The 21,453-nt window shown below is 37.9% G+C and overlaps 1 protein-coding gene across 3 annotated transcripts in view; it reads right to left on the bottom strand.

Moving 5' to 3' along the window:
• Nucleotides 1–13,551, bottom strand: part of Tj (Maf family bZIP transcription factor traffic jam) — a 74,611-nt gene extending 61,060 nt beyond the window's left edge. Inside the window, exons 1-4 of one of the 3 annotated variants that reach the window (XM_072010492.1) lie at nt 12,299–13,551; nt 8,047–8,602; nt 3,644–3,975; nt 1,463–1,963 (exon numbers count right to left, since the gene is read on the bottom strand). In XM_072010492.1, the coding sequence (XP_071866593.1) occupies nt 1,541–1,963; nt 3,644–3,975; nt 8,047–8,602; nt 12,299–12,382 (1,395 nt within the window). In that variant the 5' untranslated portion in view covers nt 12,383–13,551 and the 3' untranslated portion in view covers nt 1,463–1,540. The remainder of the gene's footprint in view (nt 1–1,462; nt 1,964–3,643; nt 3,976–8,046; nt 8,603–12,298) is intronic. The other 2 variants (XM_072010481.1, XM_072010502.1) reach the window with 2 other exon arrangements.
• Nucleotides 13,552–21,453: the final 7,902 nt, after the last annotated feature.

The following is a 21,453-nucleotide window of genomic DNA, read 5'->3' as shown; positions in this document are numbered from 1 at the left end:
ACGAAGATCGAGATTCTAGATATATTTATGGAGAGACGTAAAGCCGAAAGGATTTTCGTTATAATATGAGGATTTACGCAGAGATTACAAGTTGATCCGATGGAAAATCTAAAGGACAGCTTTAATCCCATTCGAACGATCGCTTTGCATTGTTCTTGACAAAAATACGAGAACGACTGTCTTCGTTTTGTTATAAAATATACAAATAGGTACGTGGAATAGGTCTAAGAATCTAAAGAAATAATATTACTATTAAAAATAAAGAAGATGTAAAACTAACTGTAACGGGTAACAAGTAGAAAACAAAATATAAGATATCAAATTAGAAACAAATGTGTATCTAATGCGTAAAATGTATATATGTGCGTATACCTAACATCATATAGAAAACTAGGAAAAGTTCATTCGATCGAGTAAATGCTATGGAATTACATTTACAATTCTCAATTAGTTATAAACCGAAAACTTAAATAACAAAATTGAATGGAAAACTTGAAACATTCACAGTAATAATATAAATATCATTATTATTAAAGTAACAAAAATATTATAGTCCAAGTATCCTTCAGGAACTCAAATAAAAAGACCTTGGAACACTATAATTCTAAGACAACGATTGTTATCGAAACATCAAGAATACTGAAAAGGGTTACTTTAAATACGTGCGTTGTTCAAATGTACAAATAATAATAAACTAAATTGCGGATTTTTATGCATTTATTAGATATTTAAGGTATAAGACTACCCAGAATAAACACGATATTTACACAAAAATCTATGATATAACCAGAGTACAATACTCGCGATGATATTTATTACGTAAAACAAAATTCTGTCTACGTTTCGTTTTTTAAACCCTCTGAAATTTTGTTTCGATGCTATCGGTCTGTTGTAAGATTGCAAACGATTGTCGTAATTATTGCAAACGATAATTTTTCTATTCTTTGCCTGACATCGAATCAGAGTAAAACATTTCGTCTGTTTCATTTCGTTGATCTTTAAACTAATGAAAAATGCACGCTACAACTGCAAGATAAAATTGCGTCCGCGAGAGAATTAACGCGATTTCCTTCGACGATTGCTTTTAAGGACCAATAGTCTCTACAAAGATATAAATTTGCATAAATATCCGCAAATAATATCCTAACATAATACGCTACGTTAAAGCGAAAATCCCCTTTAGATGCGGCGCGGACGAGCGATTTTTTGACGCTGCGTCCTCGCTGCGTGTTTTCCTTCGTTTTAAAAACAACGGCTAAAAACAACGAAGACAGACGTATGACGCAGAGCTGGCAGAGAAAACGCAGCGTGAAAAAGTCACTCGTCCTCGCAGGACCTTAAAAACAGAAGAGGCATTACGAAGAAATCGCTTCGTATCCTAATCCTTCGAATATCTGTGCCTAAAACTCACGATTCTCTTACTTTGCTCCAAGTAGAAAGAAAAATAATAGTCGCTACTCACCGATCGAGAACCTCGTACAACGAGCGCACGATGGATGTCTGTTCAGGTCCAGCAAGCGCCTCCTCGGCGCTGTCGATGTCACAGATAAACTTCTGGACTCGCAGGCGCTGGTTGATGCTGTTGTGGAGGCGGTTGTTGCTGTTGCTGCTGTTGATTTTGCGATTGATGCTGTTGCGGCTGCGGCTGTTGCGACTGCGCTTGCTGTTGTTGTTGTTGTTGCTGCTGCTGCTGCTGCTGCTGCTGCGACGCCTGTTGCTGATGATGATTGTGGCTGTGATTGTGATTATGGCTCTGTCGCGTTCTTAGAATATCCCATCTTTGCTTGAAAAGATCACGTTCTTGCTGGATCCGAGCCAGCTCGATCTTCATTCGCTGAAGTTCATTCTGCAGATTGCGATTTGTCGTCTCGAGGTCGTGTCGTTGTTGCAACCGTTTGCTACGGCAATTCTGAGCGTAACCACGATTCTTCAAGGTTCGCCGCTTTTGCTTCAGACGCACCACCTTTGTAGAACAGGGAGATCCGTTTTACCAACGAATTCGATGAAAAATCATGAGGATAAGAGTGTCGTAAGAGGTGAATTGGTATGGTTCTGTATTATTTCGTTAGTTAACCCATACGTGGGGGCAATTAATACGCTGATCGTGCAAACAGTGTAAAAAGAAGCTTGAAGCTTTACTTTTACGTCTTGTTTACCTTTAACGTAAAAATATCCAAAGAACGGGAATCCACAGCGATTTCGTGATATTTTCGATAGAAGGTAACAAACTTTTGCAAGAAACATAGTTGCCCACGTTAGAGTTCATCCGTAATCCGAGTACGTAGTTTTCTTATTTGGAAACCGCTTTCACGTATTGGAAATTTAAAATTAATAACGTCGGATTACTTTGTTTCGTTCGTCGCGAAGGTAAACGTGACAATATGCTTGTGATAGAGATATAACGATTTAAAGTTGCTTCGTCGTATAATTTACTATGCCTAAAATATACGAACGACGAGTTAGCTCGTCTTTTCCTCGGACGACGGGATAAAATAACGTATCGTTATTGCGTGTCAAGGTAGATTCTAATTAGAGCATCAATGTGTTACTATAAATGTTTGTTTTTCAAACGAAACCTTCGTTTCTATATCGAAGGAACGGAAGGAAATTTTCGATCCTTCGTATTCTACGAATAACTAAAAGAGAATATATTTAGTGTATCGTATAACTAAATAAAAATTGTTTTAGAATTCAAATATCGTTAATAATATGTAAATCAACTCATACAAAATTTACTGGATCAAAATTACTGAAGAAATGATTTGAGAAAACTTCTCCAGCTGAATACTAATTTTTAAAATCGTGTATAGAAGAAGCTAAAAGATGAAAGGACACTAACGTCACGAACAGCGAACAGACTCGCGTCTAGCCAACAGACGGTTCGTTCTACTGCAGTCATGGATAATACATAGATACCGATATACCAATTCACGCTCGCTTCACACATAGTTATCTAACTAGGAAAATCCTATGTATTTCGCGATTTCGCCAAAAAGTTCTCTTCAAATCCATTCATCTTAATCGCTACCGTTAAATAATCCATCATCGTTACGACCAATAAGCGCAAACAGTTTACAAGAAATCGTACCAACACCGCGATAAAGAAATAAATCTGAATACGGTAGAACCTGATTATTCGAATTGATCGTTTCGCGCTCTCTTCAGATACTCGAATAACTTTGTCTTCGTACCAGAGAGGATCATTTATTTCCAACTGTCTTACAGATATTAATATCAACAGGCGCGGTCAATTACCAGACAGTTTGACGCGCTTTTTCAAGACTAAACGTTCTTTGGACAGCTGGAAAACTTTGTCCTGTTGATTATTAATAACAAAGATCGAGGGAAAGACAGTTAACGCGAAGAAACCTGTTAAAGAATATCTTCGAATAAAAACATGACAATTTCTTTCGCTTGTTATTCTTATTTACCAAGTTCTCTGACGAAATAATCATCCTGAAGTTTCCCAATTGATCGATCGTTCCTTCGATTCGTATTCCGATAATAATCAAAGTTCTACCATAGGAAAATGAATCGCAAAAGGTACAAACACGCGGAGCAAACGAGTGGCGAACTGAAAATTGTGAATGAAACGAAAGCGAGGCATTACCTATGCGAAAGTGTCGTTAAAAATGTAAGAGACCTGACTCACCTCTTCCCGCGGGCAACCATGAAGGCGTTTGTTCAATTCGCGTACGGAAAGCGACATGAGCAGCTCGTCGTTCATGAGTTCTTCCTGGGGATTGTTACTCCCGCAATTCTGGTAAAGGACATTGCCTCTGTGCGGTGGAGTCGAGCCACCAGCAGCGCAAGAACTCACTGAACAAACGCTCATCGGTCTTCCCGGTTGCATCTGTATGCCCTGCATGCTGTCTTCCATCCCTGACATTCCACTTCCGCCCGCGGGAAGCATCCCGCCGCCTGTTCCCGCACTCCCATAGTATTCTATGTGGCCCGACATCGTGATGTATCCACCTGCGACAACAATATTTGCCGACTTCCAGTCTTCTTCTTTCTAAAGGATAAACCATTTCGTGCCTCCTTATTTAACCTCTTCGTATCGCGGACGAAACGCACGAGACACGTCTGGCACGTGGATTTTTCAGTATTCGAAACCGAATGTCGTCTCGCGTGCGAAAAATTTGCCTTTAAACGTGTAACATACTTTGCGTGTAACGTGACTGACTCGTTGATGGTAACTCGCGAATTAGACGCGTCGTGAACCGAAACGTTACGCTTGAATTCGCGAAACATCTCGTGAAAAGACACACTCGTTGTGAGATCTATTGGTTTGGCAATTAAGTGATTGCGGATTTTGTCATTAGACGGTATTAATAAAATCCGCAATCACTTAGCTGCCAACCCAATAGTCGGAGACTTTTCGTTGAGCAACGTTGCACCGCATCTGCAACGACGCGAGACGATTAAGAACGACCAACGTGTGTTCGACGAAATGCTCAAAAGTGGATCCTTTTTGATTATAGTTGTATAAGTAGCACAATGGATGAACATCTAAAGATATATTCTGATTTAACGTGACACGCTAGAACATCGATGGAATGATGAACGCGTGACGCTTATCGCTATAATTTTAAATTTATATCTGTTCGACGTTTCGTATCAATTATTGTTTGCTGACTCTTCACATACGATCGCACCAGTGAAATTACTAGGAAAGTAGAAAGCTACAAAAATATCCAATTGCAACAACCTGTCACGCTACTCTCTGTGTTCAATCGTTTCCGTATTTTAACGCTTCTACTGTTTCAAAACTTTAGCTTCGTCGCTACCAATCCAAATGTTTCATCGTTCTTTAACGTGTCTATTGTACTGACATTTAATCATTTAACACTATTTAAATACACTATTTTTTAATGAATGCTATTTAACGCTGTAATTTGTTTGCGGTTCAGTGAAAACAAAAACAACGATAAATCTACTGAAACAACGTGTCCTACTCTTAACGACAATGCCAAGTTCGAGATGCAAAAATAGCGAGAATTCCCGAATTAAAAGGTTAGAGAGATGGAAACGAAGCCATTCGTATCAACGGAGGATATTTTAGTAATCGGAGATGCTTCAATTTTCAGGAATGAAATATATTTCGTTCGCAAAAATCGAATGTAAGTCGAACGTAAAACTAAAAGCAGGTAACCTTTCTCCACAGCTGGTAGTATAAACCTACCGGTAGGTAGTAAAATAGAAGCGAAATTTCTTAATTTTCCGGCTATTTTACGGATAATGCTTTCTCGTTTCGCTTTCACGATGAAAATTCGAATTTCGTTACATTTTGGACATTTTTTAAATTGCATCGCACGTCGTTAAATCGAAAAACTTTCAAGATAGGTAATCGTAAAATGAACATCGTCTCTGTCTGCCGTATACTTTAGAACAAACATTCACACCTCTGTTCTGTATAGTAAAAGCAATCGCGATAATGATGGTTAACACTAGAACTACTACACTGATCAAATTATATTTTTTTCCACGATGATGTAATAACTTTCGCAACGATAACTAAAGAATAATATAATGAATTTTATTTTGTTTTTTATGTATTCAGGCTCAAAATAGTTTTGTATCAAGGCTACTTATACCAATAGCAGTAAAAATGACTGGTACTTGTCAAAGTGTGAAAGGGTCCTGCAATCTGTTTATCGAACCTCGATTAACCAGTTTCCTCGTTTTCTACAAATTCCCACACGCTTTTTAAATTTTTACCGCGTATCGTTCGATACGATGATATCAGATACCAGGAAAATTCAGGATCGATCGCTAGATCGCTAGATGCTAACACTAGAAATACCACACCAATCAACATGACTGGTTCTACAACTTTATAAATGCGTCAACCCTCGTTTAGGAATCCCAGATGGATTACCAAAAATGTACTACATAACATGGGATTGCTTCTGCAAGAAAGTAATAAATCAATAAATATAAAAATATTCTATTATTACGTATTTTTTAAAGACCAGTCATTTTCACTGGTTTTGATAGAAGTAACTTCGTGTCAACTATCGCTAGTCCTAGCGTTAAAGTTGCCGTCGCGAAACATTTAAAACTCTTGACTGTATGTCGCAAAGAACAAGTCGCGTTTGACATTTTATTTCAACTGGTTCGTACCTTATAAGTTATCCTTAAATATTACATAATTCGTCTGTATTTTTTTTTCTTTTTTTTATATTTTACCCAATAACGAATCCATCTTGACGTATTTGTCTCTATTCAATTAAACTATAACACAGGAAGATACGTGTACGTACATTATACTGGGTTGGCAACTAAGTGATTGCAAATTTTGTCATTGCCACCTAATGTTTTACGAATTATACGAGTTATCGATCAATATCTACGAGTTATCTGCGAGCGATCATACACTGTCTTTGCGGATACGTTTGTACGAGCGACTTTGAACATTGTCTATGTTTATTTAATTTATTTCAAATATATTTGACCGGTTGGAACAGCAAGTTCTCGTTACCGTTTTATCAATCCTCCACAATTCCACCACAAATTGGTCATTTTGTCATTACCATCTAATGACAAAATCCGCGATCACTTAGTTGTCAATCCAATACATGTTTTATTTGATATAGGACGGCAAGGAATCAAACAGACGCATGATCATGATTAAAATTTGTAATGGCGTGGCCAGTGTTTGAAACATGTTGTCATACGTGGCACGATCTTACGTAATTGTTATACTTTGCAGTTGATCTCGTGTACACGTTTTCACTTTTGTCAGAATTGGTTATTGTATTTTTTAACATGTTCGTAAGAAGTTTAAGCAAACTCATTGTTATTGTTATCAAGAACGATGATTTTAAGTTTAGTCTAAAATTACACGCTAATTGTGTAATCTTTCATTCTAAATTTAGATGCGACATTTAGAATATACACCTTTCTCTAATAAATCTTTCGCTATTTTGTAATTCAATAAACATAATTCAAAGCAGTTAATTACCCACCCTTATATAAACTACATGTAACTGAGAATTCTCGCTCAATTTTTGATCTTCTAATCCTTTAACAGCCACTTGATCGTTTCAACGTTACGACAAATGAAAAGTAGGTACGTTGATGTACCAACGATTTCAATTTAATGCTAATTCATCGCGCCAATAGCTCAAACTAAAGTGTATATAGCACATGCTTTGTCTCAGAAAATAAAAATACAAAAGTCACTTTCAAGAGAGTATGTTAGGATCACGATATGAGCAGAAAGTTTGCGTAGCCAGCGAATAGGATAACTCGTGTAGAGATGAAGCTCTACCATAGATAAACATAATGCATCAGTGCTACCTTCTACAGTCGTTGCAATAAGATAGATCTACGAATTTTAAGTAAAGTTTCGACGCGACGATATTCTTTTTAATTTCTCATAAAATACTAATTCTTCAAGTGCTCAGAGGAAGTAACATCACTCTGTTGTTTGAAGCATTCGTATTGTCATAAAATATACTTTAACGTAACACTGTATGCTACAACGACTATAATCATATTTAATAAAACGATATAACTCGTTTGAGCGATCCATCTTACTTCTAATAGTAAAAAAATGCTATCCAAAATTTGATTTATTTTTTCCCATGGTTATTCATAAAGATATTATATCCTAACCATATGTATATATCCTATGACACTCCATACAAACCGACAAACATACAACGACTCGGTACATTGAAAATTTGTTTATTTTTTAAATTTAAAATATATCAATGTCGCTTTTGTTTCAACCAAGAGCAGGACTTTTAACGTTTCAAGAAAATCTTCAGCGTAAAACTGAAACGAGAATTCGCGCGCATCAACGACGATTCCTCCTTACTTTCCTCGACCTTAATAAACGTCCTAACAGTAGAGAAATACAATCTAATTTAAAAAAAGAATGGCTCAAGAAAAACGCGGAGGCGTTAAAAACGGAATCCATCTCTCTCAGAGATCTACCTTGTTTCAAACGCTCAAAACCGCGTTTCGTCGCGGAAAAGTAACCAAACTGCCTCGTTCGAAACTCCCGGAAATATCTTAACAAATTCCTACACTCACCTGTATGCTTGGTGTGACGCTGCAAGTGTTGCGGGTCTTGGAAATGATGGTGCATGGGTGCGGAGGGCCAAGCCTCGTGATGAGGTTCCGGTGTTTGCTCCTGAGGGCAGTGAGGCCTGAGGTCGAGCGGTTCCTGCCTCAGGGACTGCGTCAACCAACCCATGACTCCGGGCTGTCTGCAAAAGCCCTCACCAGCCTGCATATCGTCTTGTACGATGGAGTTAGGTTGTTGCAAATGAAGAAACAGACTTCTATCGCGGGAATCGCGATCGCCCCGATGCAATTGCAACGGTGGGGGCGACGCTGATACCGGAGGCGTATCCGGCGGTGTTCCAGGATGCGAAAGGGTCGTCAGATGAGAAGCTGCACCCGGTGGTGCCTTCACCAGGACGCCGTGCTGCACCTGAATGTGTGGCTGCCCGTAAAGCGGATGGGGTTGCTCAAGCTCGTGCGCCGGCGGCGTCAGAGGGGCCAGAGCCAGACCTTGCGCTTGTAGAGCCTGGCCAGGTAATTGCACCACACTACCGTTCACCATCATTGGTGAGCTGATTCTTACCTGGATGACCAAACAGCGATCTGTTATTTTCTTTTTTTCTTTCGCTTCGTCTAACGGGCTTCTGTTTACTTGAGTCGTCTAAACTTCGACCTTCTAACTTTCCGGAGAACAATCGAACCCGTTGTGAGATCTATTGGGTTGGCAATTAAGTGATTTTGTCTTTAGATGGTATTGACAAAATCCGCAATCACTTAGTTGCCAGCCCAACGCTATTAGGTCGTCCGAAAAGTCTCTTTCGTTTTATAAGGAAATAATAGATGTACAACATTTTCCGTTTTATATTATTTTATCAAATTACGTATGATCCATTTTGTTCTATCAAGATAAAGATGACAACGTTTGATAGATCAAGTTTCATGTTTGCATAAAGATGCATCGTTGTAAAAGACGTGTCTGTAAAAGAAAGACACTTTCCGGACAACCTAATACTTTAACGTAGTCTTTCGTGTTGTAACGAAAAAATGAGCAAACGATCGTACACCTGAGGTCCAGCAGAACGAAGTATCAGGAACGAGAAAATGACTCGAACGATCCTATTGCGGAATTATATCTGAGTCAGCGACGAGGTACTACAGGAAACGTAATAAGATTAAACGATCAAATAATTTCTAGAAATAAAGCACCTGATATATATATATACACTACCGAATTACGATAATTACAACTGAGAATCAAGATTTATTAGTGACTATTATTGTTAACTATTAACGTTAGCTGAACGAACTTCTCATTCCGATGAGCAGGAGTTTCATCCTCAAAGAAAATTATGACCAGCGAGCTGACTATGTAAGTACACAACGTATACTTTGCTATTCGTTACGCCACTAATAAAGAGTTATATAATCTATTTTCAAACTTAGATTCCGATATTCCGGTTATGTCGATAACCAAATTTAACAAATTACAAGACAAATTACTTAGCTCAACTCAAATATCCTTCTGATTCCTAGCTTACCCTGTCATACGTTATTACGTTACACGTTATATTACATCTACGAGATAGGTACATTACATGTTTCGTTTATCTATCATTCGTTAATACCTTGGTTACTCTTGTCGATAGAAACAAATCGTTCGAGGAGAAAGTTAGTTGGTACGGGAAAATAAACATCATTGTGTAATAAAAGATATTACTTAATTATCTCGTATAAACGTTACTTGTCCTGATATAATTTTTTTATCGGGAAAGACAAGTAAAAATATTAACGAGTATCAACACGTATACATTTGAAATACATTTGATAATATTGATTGATATTATGCTACTTCGACGAAGACAAATTAGTTTCTACAAATACAGTTTAATCGGTTTATAAGCTTAGTTTCTAATTTCAATATCTAATTCTCGTCATAATTTTGTTATTCCGATTATTTTTTTGCTTTGTATTCCAGACATCAAGCGCGAAAGAAAATAGAAATGGAGATGATACACGATGTAATTAATCAGATTGGAAATGGTGGCAAGTTGCCTATTTGATAATGTATCGACGTGCTTTGAAAGTATATGGATTATTATATAAGTAATACTTTGAGCGTTGCTTATAGAGACGCGGTTGGTTTAAGCACTCATTCGTTGACCTGAGTATTTAAATAACAACCAGTAACGTATCTAGAAATCATGTGATTCTCGAACGTAAACCGAAATTTCGAGCAATAAATATTTCTCGATAATGTACCATCAGATTTCCTTTATCGAATTATTAGAATTAAAATACAAACCTGAAATATTTTTTCCAAGTTGGTAGATAGATACCTATCTCTTAACGCGTGTACCTACCTATAATAATACATTATTACAATTTTTGTAAACAAGAAATTCTTGCAACGGAAAGATTAAAAAAGAAAAGTTTAGACTAACGTCTATTTCGCGCAGAAAAATATATCGTTCGATCGATATTTGTGTAATTTTCGTGATAACGGTTGGTATCTAATTTTCATTGAAATCTGAAAACCTCGAGAAATCGCTCGAAGAGTTTAATATTTATCGTCCGATGTTTATATGGAAACATGTTCCGTTTTCCGCTTTTCATATAAATATATAACGTAATAATTTCAAGCTTATATAACGTAGAACAACGCACGTGACTCCATTTACACACACGATTTCAACGTCAGTGGAAACTTTCAGCGTGTGTTAAATCACAACGCGTATGAATTAATTCGTCTCTGTGTTCGCTTAAAAAAAAAAAAAAAAAGGGAGAAAAAAAAAACATAACTTGCAAATGATCTTTTTCAATAAACGCCCATCGACGTGCAGATTCGATGAATCGACAGACGCCCGTAACGAAAATTATTATATATATATTATATTATTATATATTATATTATTATATAATTCGATAAATTAATTCTGTCGTAAAAAAGCCGCGTAACAAGTACACTTAATTTAGAGTAAAAAATTAATGTTGCGAAAAGTAACTTATACTTAATACACGATGCAAGAAGTTATCATAGTTTTCAATCTCGTTTTACCATGTAGTCGATGAACTATAGATAATAATTCTTACTTGTTGAATTTTACCTCGTTTTGTAACAGGAAGCTATTTTTAATATCGTTGCAAGAACGCCTTTCGCGTTTGAGCGAAACTATTAAAATGTACGAGTACCTAAGTACCTACTTATACTCTTTCCATTTAAAGTAGGATATTTCCAATGCAAAACATCAAGATAGTGATCATATGTATATTATATATGATCGTTATATACGATCGTATCTATATTATATCATATTATATATTCGTATTATATTCTCGAATGTTTCAATTCGAAGAATCAAGCAACATCGTAAACTATAAAAATCCCTATACAACGCTGTCATTTATCGAGTCAAACTCGATTAATTACTAAATTTAATTCTTATTAGGTCTAAATGAAAATGAAAACGTTCACGATATTGAAAAATAAATTAAAATATCTAACTCTCTCTCTCTCTCTCTTTCTCTCTTTATATTTATGTATGTATGTATGTATGTATGTAAATCCTAATTTAGATACGAACTGTGAATGTTTGGGGAATTTCGTATTCGTACGAAGATCAATTAAAGGAACGAAAGCAAAATAGGGATCTGTTCCGCTTTACTTTGGCTATTTTATATATTATGTGCATTCCATAGGCAAGTATATTTAGCTATCGTATAAACATACAAACGTTATTTAGTTTAGGTAAGTATATTCATACAGTAAATCTAGTACTTACATAGTACACATATCATATTTTCTATATAGTAAATATTCGATACTACGTATTATGTGTACATTATACATACCTATACGTTACAGCGAATATACGTATTAGTTTGATAAATAGATAACCTACGCGTAGGTAAACACACATGTCACTTTTCACAAATATGTAAATATCTATATTGAAACAAGAAAATTTAAGCTTTGTCACTAGTAACAGAAACACACTACTACATTAATCGCATAGTATATCGAAATGAAGAAACTTACTAAAAATACTAGATACGAATTTCTCTGTATCGTATCCACCTGCCTATACTTTCGTACTTTAGAACTTCGTGTAAATTCGTATACACCGACGAACCCACACAATCGTGTATACGTACGTACTATTTACTAAATTTGACGCTTTCGCCGCAACATATAGGTATATAAGTACGGATGTACGATAAAACACGGCTAATACGAATATAAGAGAATGTAAACCTCCAACGGGAGAAATCAACGACTAACCTCTCTTTTAACGTCGGCGGGATCGAGATGATCGAGAACAAACTCCTGTACGTATTCTCTGGCAAGATGCTCCTCGGCTTCCATCTTAACCTCGTCGACCTCTACCTCCACCTCCTGCGCCTCCACCTCCTCTACCGGACCCGTCGTAGCCGCATACGGGACCGTCTTCTCGCTGCCACCGCCACCGCCACCTGCACCGCCGCCGCCTTCGCCACCCCCTGGACAACTCGTCACCGTTTGTTGCGTCGTGACCACTTTTCCAAACGACTCCACCTAACGGTTCGGAGGACGCTATTCCCGATCTTCTCGCAAATTACAACACCCCCCACCACGTCCTCAACAAAATCCTCGATTTTTCACCCTAACATCCACTTTATTATTATTCTTATTTATCCCGTTCTTTCGATCGGACGGCAATCACCGGCAAGCAAATTCAACAACTCTCGACAGTCTCGTCGAACGATAGCGACATTTCGTGCGATTCAAAATAGATGGACGATGGAAAATGTACGTACAGCAGCGCTATATTCCTATATATCTATGTGATAGAATACTCGACGAACAGTAGATTCATAATACCGGCGGGAAGGTAAGTATCTCCAGTCAATAGGAATATACGATGTTCAGCGAAAGAGAGGTTAATCACTGTTTACGAACCATGGAACCATTTTATAGCACCATTGTTGCACGAGAAATGTTCGTTTTGCGAGAAATTCACTGGAACGGAGACCTGACTGTTACGTCGATCCACTGACAACACTATCACCCACGGCACACTTTTCCCAGACTGTTCCCGCCAAAAAACGATCCTGCGAGCAGAACCGACTCGTCAATTTCTTCGACCATTCGCTCTTCGATACTTCGATTTTTCGATTGTCGTCAAGTTGGCAACGGATCCGTGAGCTTTCTACGAAGAACTCGATGGCTGACTTATCGTTTACCGTTGTATCGTGGTTTTTGTCGCGTGCGCGTAGGTCGCGAGCCGGCATCCAGTAGAAAAGAGAAAAAGAAGGCGCGTGATAAGCGACGCTGGATACGAGTGCGGCGAGTGATACTCTTCCGACGAGTGTGGTAGAGAAGTGACTCTACGCGCAGGACATGGTGACGTCAGGGCTGGGCGTAGCCAGCGTTCACTCGAATCCGGGATGCGCGTGCAACGATTGGCTCGACGGAGCTGGAGTCGCCATTTGCACGCCGCTCTCTTACCCCCCACCATCGGCCAACCACCTTGTCACTCCCGGCACGGATCTCTCCCGTGCCTCCACGGACGTACCATTAATTTCTAAAGTGATTATTATAATTTTTCAGCGGACGCGTTGCTCCGCTTAACCCCACCCCTTCGCCTGTACTTAGGCGCGCGCGCGCGCACACACACACACACACATACAGCGTCTCCTAGCGATCTTCGTCGCGTACCGCTCTCTTTTCTCGGGATTTCAATTTAGCGCCGCTCGGTATATAAGAGGTGACCCGTTATCGCGTGGCCACGATCCTCCAAATCGTAGTACGATTTTCCGCGGGAGAACCGCGTAACTGAAACACGCAAGTGTGTACGTATCGCGCACGCCGATGAAATATCGTCGGCCGAAGAATCGCAACTATATCGCGATCGAGTCAAGCACAGGGTTGGTAAATAGGTGGATTGTTTTATTCTATCGATGGAAATTATTCGTAGGTTCTTAGCTTCTAAAGGAACACGCCTGTGTAGGTTTTACTTAACCAGTTGGCTAATTTGACGAGTACACTCGTCATGCGTAAAAAGTAGTTACAATATGCCGTTTAAATTGCGATTTAGTAATTGTAGTAAATCGCGGTAGTAAAATTGAAAAGTAAAATATATAAAGTATACTCGTCATCGTCTACTCTTTTGCGACACGTTCTAGTTACGTGCTTTTCAAAAAGCTCAAAGGTCAACGGGTTAGAATAATAATACTTATAGCCATCGCGTTTGGGTAAGGTAGGTAGAAATAAGGAAATATTTATAAGTATCTCGAGGAAACATACTTGCAGGGAACGTGGATCGTTTCGTTTACAAAAATGTGATATCGTCTCACAACTAGTCGGATAGGTGTAACATTATCTGTGATAAGTAAAATTATAATTTCGATAACGTAATTATGATAACATTCGGTAACGTCTCGTAACAAGCAGATAAACGATATTTAAATGTAACTAAAATATAAGATCCGACGATCGCTTCGTTTCCGATATCGTCAAATAATCTTCTCCTTATTTAATTTCGAATACGAGCTAAAATCGATCTTACGATCCGTTGGAAAATTACTTTTTCACAGTTGTGTCATTATTCTTCCGAGTTACATACATATAGGTGTACCTACTTAACGATATGCTGACGGTCGCGCGACTGGAATTAGGGAACGCGGAAGTCACTGGTTTCCGCCAGGGATCGTGGCTACGGATGTGAATGGAAAAATCTCGCCGTTCGAGTTTCAGTTCGATCCGTGTCGGTTTTGCGACAGGGAAACGGCGCGAGATTAAATGCGTGACCTTATTCCAGCGACTCGAACCTCCGCGAGGATAATTATCATCGGACGAATTATCATCGGATAACGATGTTCGTTCTTCGTTTTTTCAACGATCGAAGCGTCGAACGTTGACCGGGTCATTTGAGATAATCGAATACGTGTACGTACCTTTCGATTATCTCCAATGACCCAGTGTGAAATACGTTTTCTGATTAATTCGTAGAAAAACGATTAGATACCATTCATAGATACCTATGAGATTCTCTCGCTGTAATTCCTGTTTATTCAAATTTTTGGTGTTGAAAATTTTGATATTGCAGAGATCGAAGTGGTGATTTTATATCGATTATCGTATTTTACTGCACTTTGTGCCGCATATGCACCTATCTACCTATTTCAGATTTTATTCGTTCGAACGACAATTGGTGGATGATATCGCATCCATCGTATGATTCGTCGTTCGTTTAAAGTATAAATGTTTAACTTTTATTTCGGAAAATTTCTGAACTTTGGTACTTAAAACTAAAATAACGTCACGGAACACGCACTTCGGTGCACTGTATCCACAATATCGACATATACATATACCTACGCTTCCATGAACTACATTTCTTATCGCACTCATTTTCGAAACATTTTGTTGTTACATTGCACGCGTTTCGCAATATTGTATACTCTGGCAAGTGCTTTTAAATAAACCAAATGTATTCGAAAAGTTATCTTGCGCAGATATTACGTTATAAATTGGTAATTATTATCATTACGATAATAGTCTTGCTTATTATAATATATCGTAATACATCGAAGCGAGTTTCATAGTTTCGGTACGATACAGATACCTACTATTTCACACAAGATCAAATGTCAATTTTCTCTTTATTAACGATAAAATTCTAATTATCTATGTAGATATATAGTTACCTGTTATTCAGATTAACTTCTCACGATTCCTCGTTTTTTCTCATTCGTCCAACTTAGGCAAATATACCTATTGTTTAGGTACCAGTTTGCAAAAATTTACTATTCAAATAATAAAACGGTTAAAAATAAAAATTTCTTTTATCCTAACACGTCGTGATTCTTATTAATATCTTCCTTCGCGAGGCCCTAAGATCCAATATCGATTTCTTCTCTATCACTCGTAATTTAGAATTAGAATTAGAACTTTTAATTCTTAAAATAAGTATTAAGTAGTCGGAAAAGTTTCTTTCGTTTCATAAGCCGATAGTAAACGAGCAACAATCTCTGTTTTATATTATTTTATTGAATTAGGTATGATCCATTTCGTTCTATTTCTATTATTACGTTCGTGCATAATTCGATAAACTAATATAAAAGAAAAAACATCGTGCGCGTATTATTTCCTTATAAAACGAAAGATACTTTTCGGACAATCTAATAATTACAATTTTTTACCATCTCGCGAAACTAAAAAACGGTGGTGTTTATGAAATAAAAAAATAATTAAGCGCATAGGCGATTCTTACTGGCATCTCCTGCGTCGTTCGTTTTTCCCTTTCGTCAAAGAAAAGTTCGACGTCCAAGCGTTTGCAGAGAAAATGCGAACGGCGGCCGCGAATCACGAATTCGCATCTAAATAGGTTTCCACAAATATCTACGAGTCTACCCCTGCTTAGCAGTCTATATTCTATACCCATTTCTCGGATGGCACGACTTTAAAATGCTTCATGAATATCAAATTTTCGTTCTCTCGCGCGCCTTCGCCGCACCCTCTCTTTTCCCTGTCTGTCTCCCCTACCAGCTTTCTTCTTTTTTTTCTCTCTCCCCTTTATTTCTCATTTCTACCCGTTCGCAGCACTTGGAAACAAATTTGTCGTGCATGCAACGATGCACTTTTCAAAGTTTTAATAACAGAGCTTCCACTTTTATCATTTTACGGTAGGTACATCGTTCTGTATGTGTAATTAAAAAAATCGTATAATTAAAACGATATCGACTGATATATACGTAGTATATTTCAGTTTAAATATAAACGTTCTGAAAAAAGTATCAAGGTTAAATTATAAGTATCATCACGACTAGTTTCATGTGATAAAGTTTAATAAACGCGTTACATATCTTCATATACTTACCTAATTTCGTTGCTGTATAACTTTCTTTCAAAAGGGATTAGAACGATCGATAAAATATAGATAAATACGGTGTTCTACGCGTCAAACTTCTTTCTTCGCATTTAGCAGATAGATTTGAAGAAATTGTTAAAGTTGACACATATCTAGAAAGGTATAGGTATTCAAATTTTATACAGTCGATATACCTGGAATATTCTTTACACGATGAAATACTAACAACGTGATCCATATTTTATTAATATTCCAAAAGATGATAACGTCGTCCGATCGCTAGTTAATCGTTTAAACTTTTATTTCTATCGAAATAACGAGGCAAGTTTGAAAGACCTCTTCTATGTATTTCACCTATATAAAATCTTAAAAATGGCAGGCAATATTTTCCCCGACATTCTAACGTAGATATCGTGCAAAATTTTCAATCGTAAAATTCAAATTTAATAAATCAACGGTAGAAGACACTGCGAAAAGGAGAAGAAACCAAAAGACAAAAACCTAAACCTAAAGATCGATATTCGGTGGATGAAAAAATTCAAGAATACTTTACTTCGAATCCGACATACCGACGTCATCGTGTTGCATCGCCTGTTACCGTGTCGCAATCCCTGAACCAACGACTGACATGCACCTAACCAGGTGTAACTGTAGCAACCTACCGCGCACTGACTCATCCCCAACTGACGAAACAATGGTTAGTTGATTTTTGCATTATTCGTCCCTTTCCTTCGATCTTTTATGTGCGATGAAGATCTTCAATTTCATCAATTGCTCGTCCATTACTGCTAAAAGAAACAAATTGTCGAAAGTCGCATTTGACAACTAGGTAACCAACGAACGATCGCAGAGGAAACGTCAATTACCGTTGAAAGCGGTTGTTAATCGGCGATCGATCGAAACTTCCTTGAAATTCTTCTTGATCCGTACAAAGGTAGGTGTATAACACGCTATTTTCTTGTAGAATTTATTATTATTATCTCACGTGTTATTTTACATACTCATAGCGTATTGAACGTATGTAAATGAGCAAACGAGTACAGCAGCATTGAAAATTACACGACGGATAAGTCACTTACACCGGCAATGCTGGAAGTCTGCGACATTTAACGCGTGGCATCGATGGTTTCGCAATTTCTAAGCCAATGATCGTAGATACGTCTGTTTCTCTTTCTGGCCGGACGAATGCGAGTAGCCCATCGACCAACAAGGCGAATACGAACGAATTGCGAAATACGTGGATAACGGTAGTATTTTAATCAAATGGAACGTAAGAAGAGACATCGAGGGAAACGAAGGAAACTTTAAGGTCTATCCGTGCTTTAACCTAGCGGGCCAAGGTGACAAGACAGACAGAATTTTGTTGGTCTAGACTCTAGACTCTAGACGGTAAGTGTCGCAAAGACCCGGAATAGAACGGCGAGGACGACGACGACGACGATGGGATTGGCCATTTTGTTGAGCGCAGGAATTTGTCGACGCTGCACTTCGATATCCTCTGCCTGTCGTTTTCTTTTTCTTTTCATCCTCGTTGTTCGCCCTATACTCGATACCCTCGCGGCTCGTAATTTCTTGCCATGTATGTACGACACGTACCTGTAATGAATCGAACGAAACTTTCCATTGATAGTGGGCATACGGTGCCGTGCCCGGTCGACGCAACCCGACGCGACACGTGGCGAACAAACAGAAAACAGAAACTCTGGTAGTCCGTAAGTCTGTGCCGCTTCGACGCGTAAAAAGAGATCTTCGCTTTGTTCCAATTGTTAGGACAATCGATACGAAGTCTATGCTCGAAGAGCACGATAAGCCCATTTTTGTTGATTTTCCGATTTTTATACTATCTTAATTATACCATTGTAATGTTTCGTATTGAAATTTTTGTTATCCGAAACTTGGAACAACGCGTTAGAATGTCTCTGAAAATACGCACGTATTGTCCGCTATTTAAGGCCACATTTGGACCAAATAAACGAACAAAATACAAACGAAGAACTACCGTGATATCTGTAAATAACGTTCTCTATCAACGTGTTTCGTGGTGGGTCTATCCAGACGTATTTATTAAAATTTAAATAAAGCGTACGTATTATACTTAGGTGCAATAAACGTGAATCGACTACTCTACGAATTACAATGTAACGTAAGATAATTATTTTATAACGCGATACAAGATAATCGTTCGGGAAGAGCTAGCTGTCGCTTCTCTCGTCATCGATCAAAACTTCTACGTCATTCTAAAAGCGCAACAAGTTATATCATTGACCTTTACCCATTCCATGTCGTAAACTATAAACTATGCAGCCAACATTGCGACTATGTAACAGCATTAGCTGTGTGTCTGTCGATCGTTTAAGAATATTCTTACAGGAATAAATCGCCGCTTGTTCTATCTAAAGATACAAAACAAAAAACAAGAAAAGACCATATGAAATCAGAGTCACGTTTCTAGTGTTTCTACAAGACAGTTGCTCGTTTTGCCTGTTATCGTGGCGTTACACCGACAGGTCAAGAGACTGATCTATCGCATCTGGTAGAACGTCCTGGTCGGTTGGCGCGCAACAAACTTTACTCCGAGATTTACGACAAGCAATTGCATTCGAAAGCCAAACATGAAAGTTCTACCTCTCTCTCTCTCTCTCTCTCTCTCTCTGTTTCTCTCTTTGGCATCCTCTCTTTTTCTTTCACCCCATTCGAACGAAACCGTGGGATGCGCGATGGGTCTTTTGATCTTAACTTCAATGCCAATCTCGGCCATTTATCCATCTTCCATGGGATTCCCAGTGGTTGGCGGAACGATTCGAAATTACCGATATATATCCAAAACTTCTTTTCGTTGCCCTTTCCCTCCGGACGTAACCGATCTGTTCTTCGCAATCTACGTATCTTCTCGCGCAATAAACGAGACTGCGAGGTTAAACGAGACGAAATCTTTAATTCGAGGAAACATCGTGCTAAGTAAAACTAGTCCTCCGTGTCGCCGTGTTGGATTAGAAGTTTGCACGTATATTTTTCAAACAGTGTTCTATCCGCTTACCAGTGCGTTATTTTAATTTGTTACTTATATCGTCGCAGTAATGTCAAGCAGTCTATTTATCGGAATTAAACATTAGGCGCCAGTTTTCCGCTGGAAAAAGAGAAATTGCGATTAATTGTTAATTAATTTTGATTCTTACGAGCAAACAAAACTCCGGTTATAGAATGTTAAGGCAAAGTGACGCGTACGCTTCCACAACTATAGGCGAAAATAAACTGTAGCGATATCTCGGAAACTAGGCGAGACCGATGATCGCATGTATAGGAAAAAGTTGTTTATAATGTTAAGCGTTAGATATATTGAAAAATCATCGAAATCGGAGACGGCGGAACGTTTCTACTAATTCGCCAATGCATCTAATATCGCTCACCGAATTTCAAATTGTCTTCCGATCCGAGAACAATTACCATTCTTATATGGTAACGAAAGAGATAAGTAGGTATTTTTTGTATTTTGTATACGACATATTAGGATATGCAAAAAGTTTCTTTCGTTTTGCAAGGAAATAACAGATGCACAACATTTTCTCCATTTTCTTCCGATAGAACAGAATGGATCGTACATAATTCAATAAAATAATATAAAACATAAAATGTCGTGCATCTATTATTTCCTGATAATTATTATTCCTGATTGTTATTCCGTATTATTTCCTGATTTCCTTTTTCGACAATGTAGTACATCAAGGTAGAACAGTTGAATCTAAAGACTGAGAATTAGTAAACTGCAGATGTGTACGCGTTTATGGGAAATTGAAATACGGTTTATGGGAAAATTACGAAACGCATACGACATACATAAATAGGTATAAATAGGTATAAATAGGTATAAATAGGTATAAATAGGTATCAATATATAGAAATTGTTTAAAGCAAAGTTCTTCGTCTTTTAATATTTAGAAGATCAAACAATCTCTCTTCCGTTTCATGAAATATGAATTTGCTTAAACATTTACTGTTTATCAATCAGGATTGAAGAAACAAGAAACTGTGAAAAATTTATTGAAAAAATTCAAATTCTGTTATCAAAATCCCTCGCACAAATACCTAAAAAATCCCCCTATATAAATATCTGATGTATCGTCTTCTGTACTTTTCTACCAATTTATCCATTTTGGGAAAAATGCTCTCGTATCGGCTTTTCATGACGCTTGTGAAGCAAAAAAACGGCACGTGGCAATTAGATCGTCGAATTAAAGAAAGGAAAGGATAATATCGTCGATTGCTCTTTTTCCAACGAAAGGCTACGTCGATCGATGTTAAATTGATAACCCAATGGAACGATGAGGCAAGAGTGCCGGCACACTTCCTCGTATCTCCCTTTTTTCTGATTTTTCTCTTTTCCTTTTTTCATCCATCGTGACTTCTATGTTATCGTTCTATACTTCATCCTTTTGAAGTCGCGTCTTCTGATCTTGTTTACCACTATGGTGAACCGATGGTTAATGAAGTAACCGGAAGTGCGGATCGATAAAAGATCGGCAACAACGATAGGAATATCTGGCTCTCGAGTTTCGATTCAATTTCTTTGCTCGATGAAACGGATAGT

The sequence above is a fragment of the Bombus fervidus genome, chromosome 1, assembly GCF_041682495.2.
Source record: "Bombus fervidus isolate BK054 chromosome 1, iyBomFerv1, whole genome shotgun sequence".
Classification (NCBI taxonomy): domain Eukaryota; kingdom Metazoa; phylum Arthropoda; class Insecta; order Hymenoptera; family Apidae; genus Bombus; species Bombus fervidus.
Note: the sequence above shows the minus strand (reverse complement) of the source record. Positions and strands in the feature narration are given on the sequence as shown.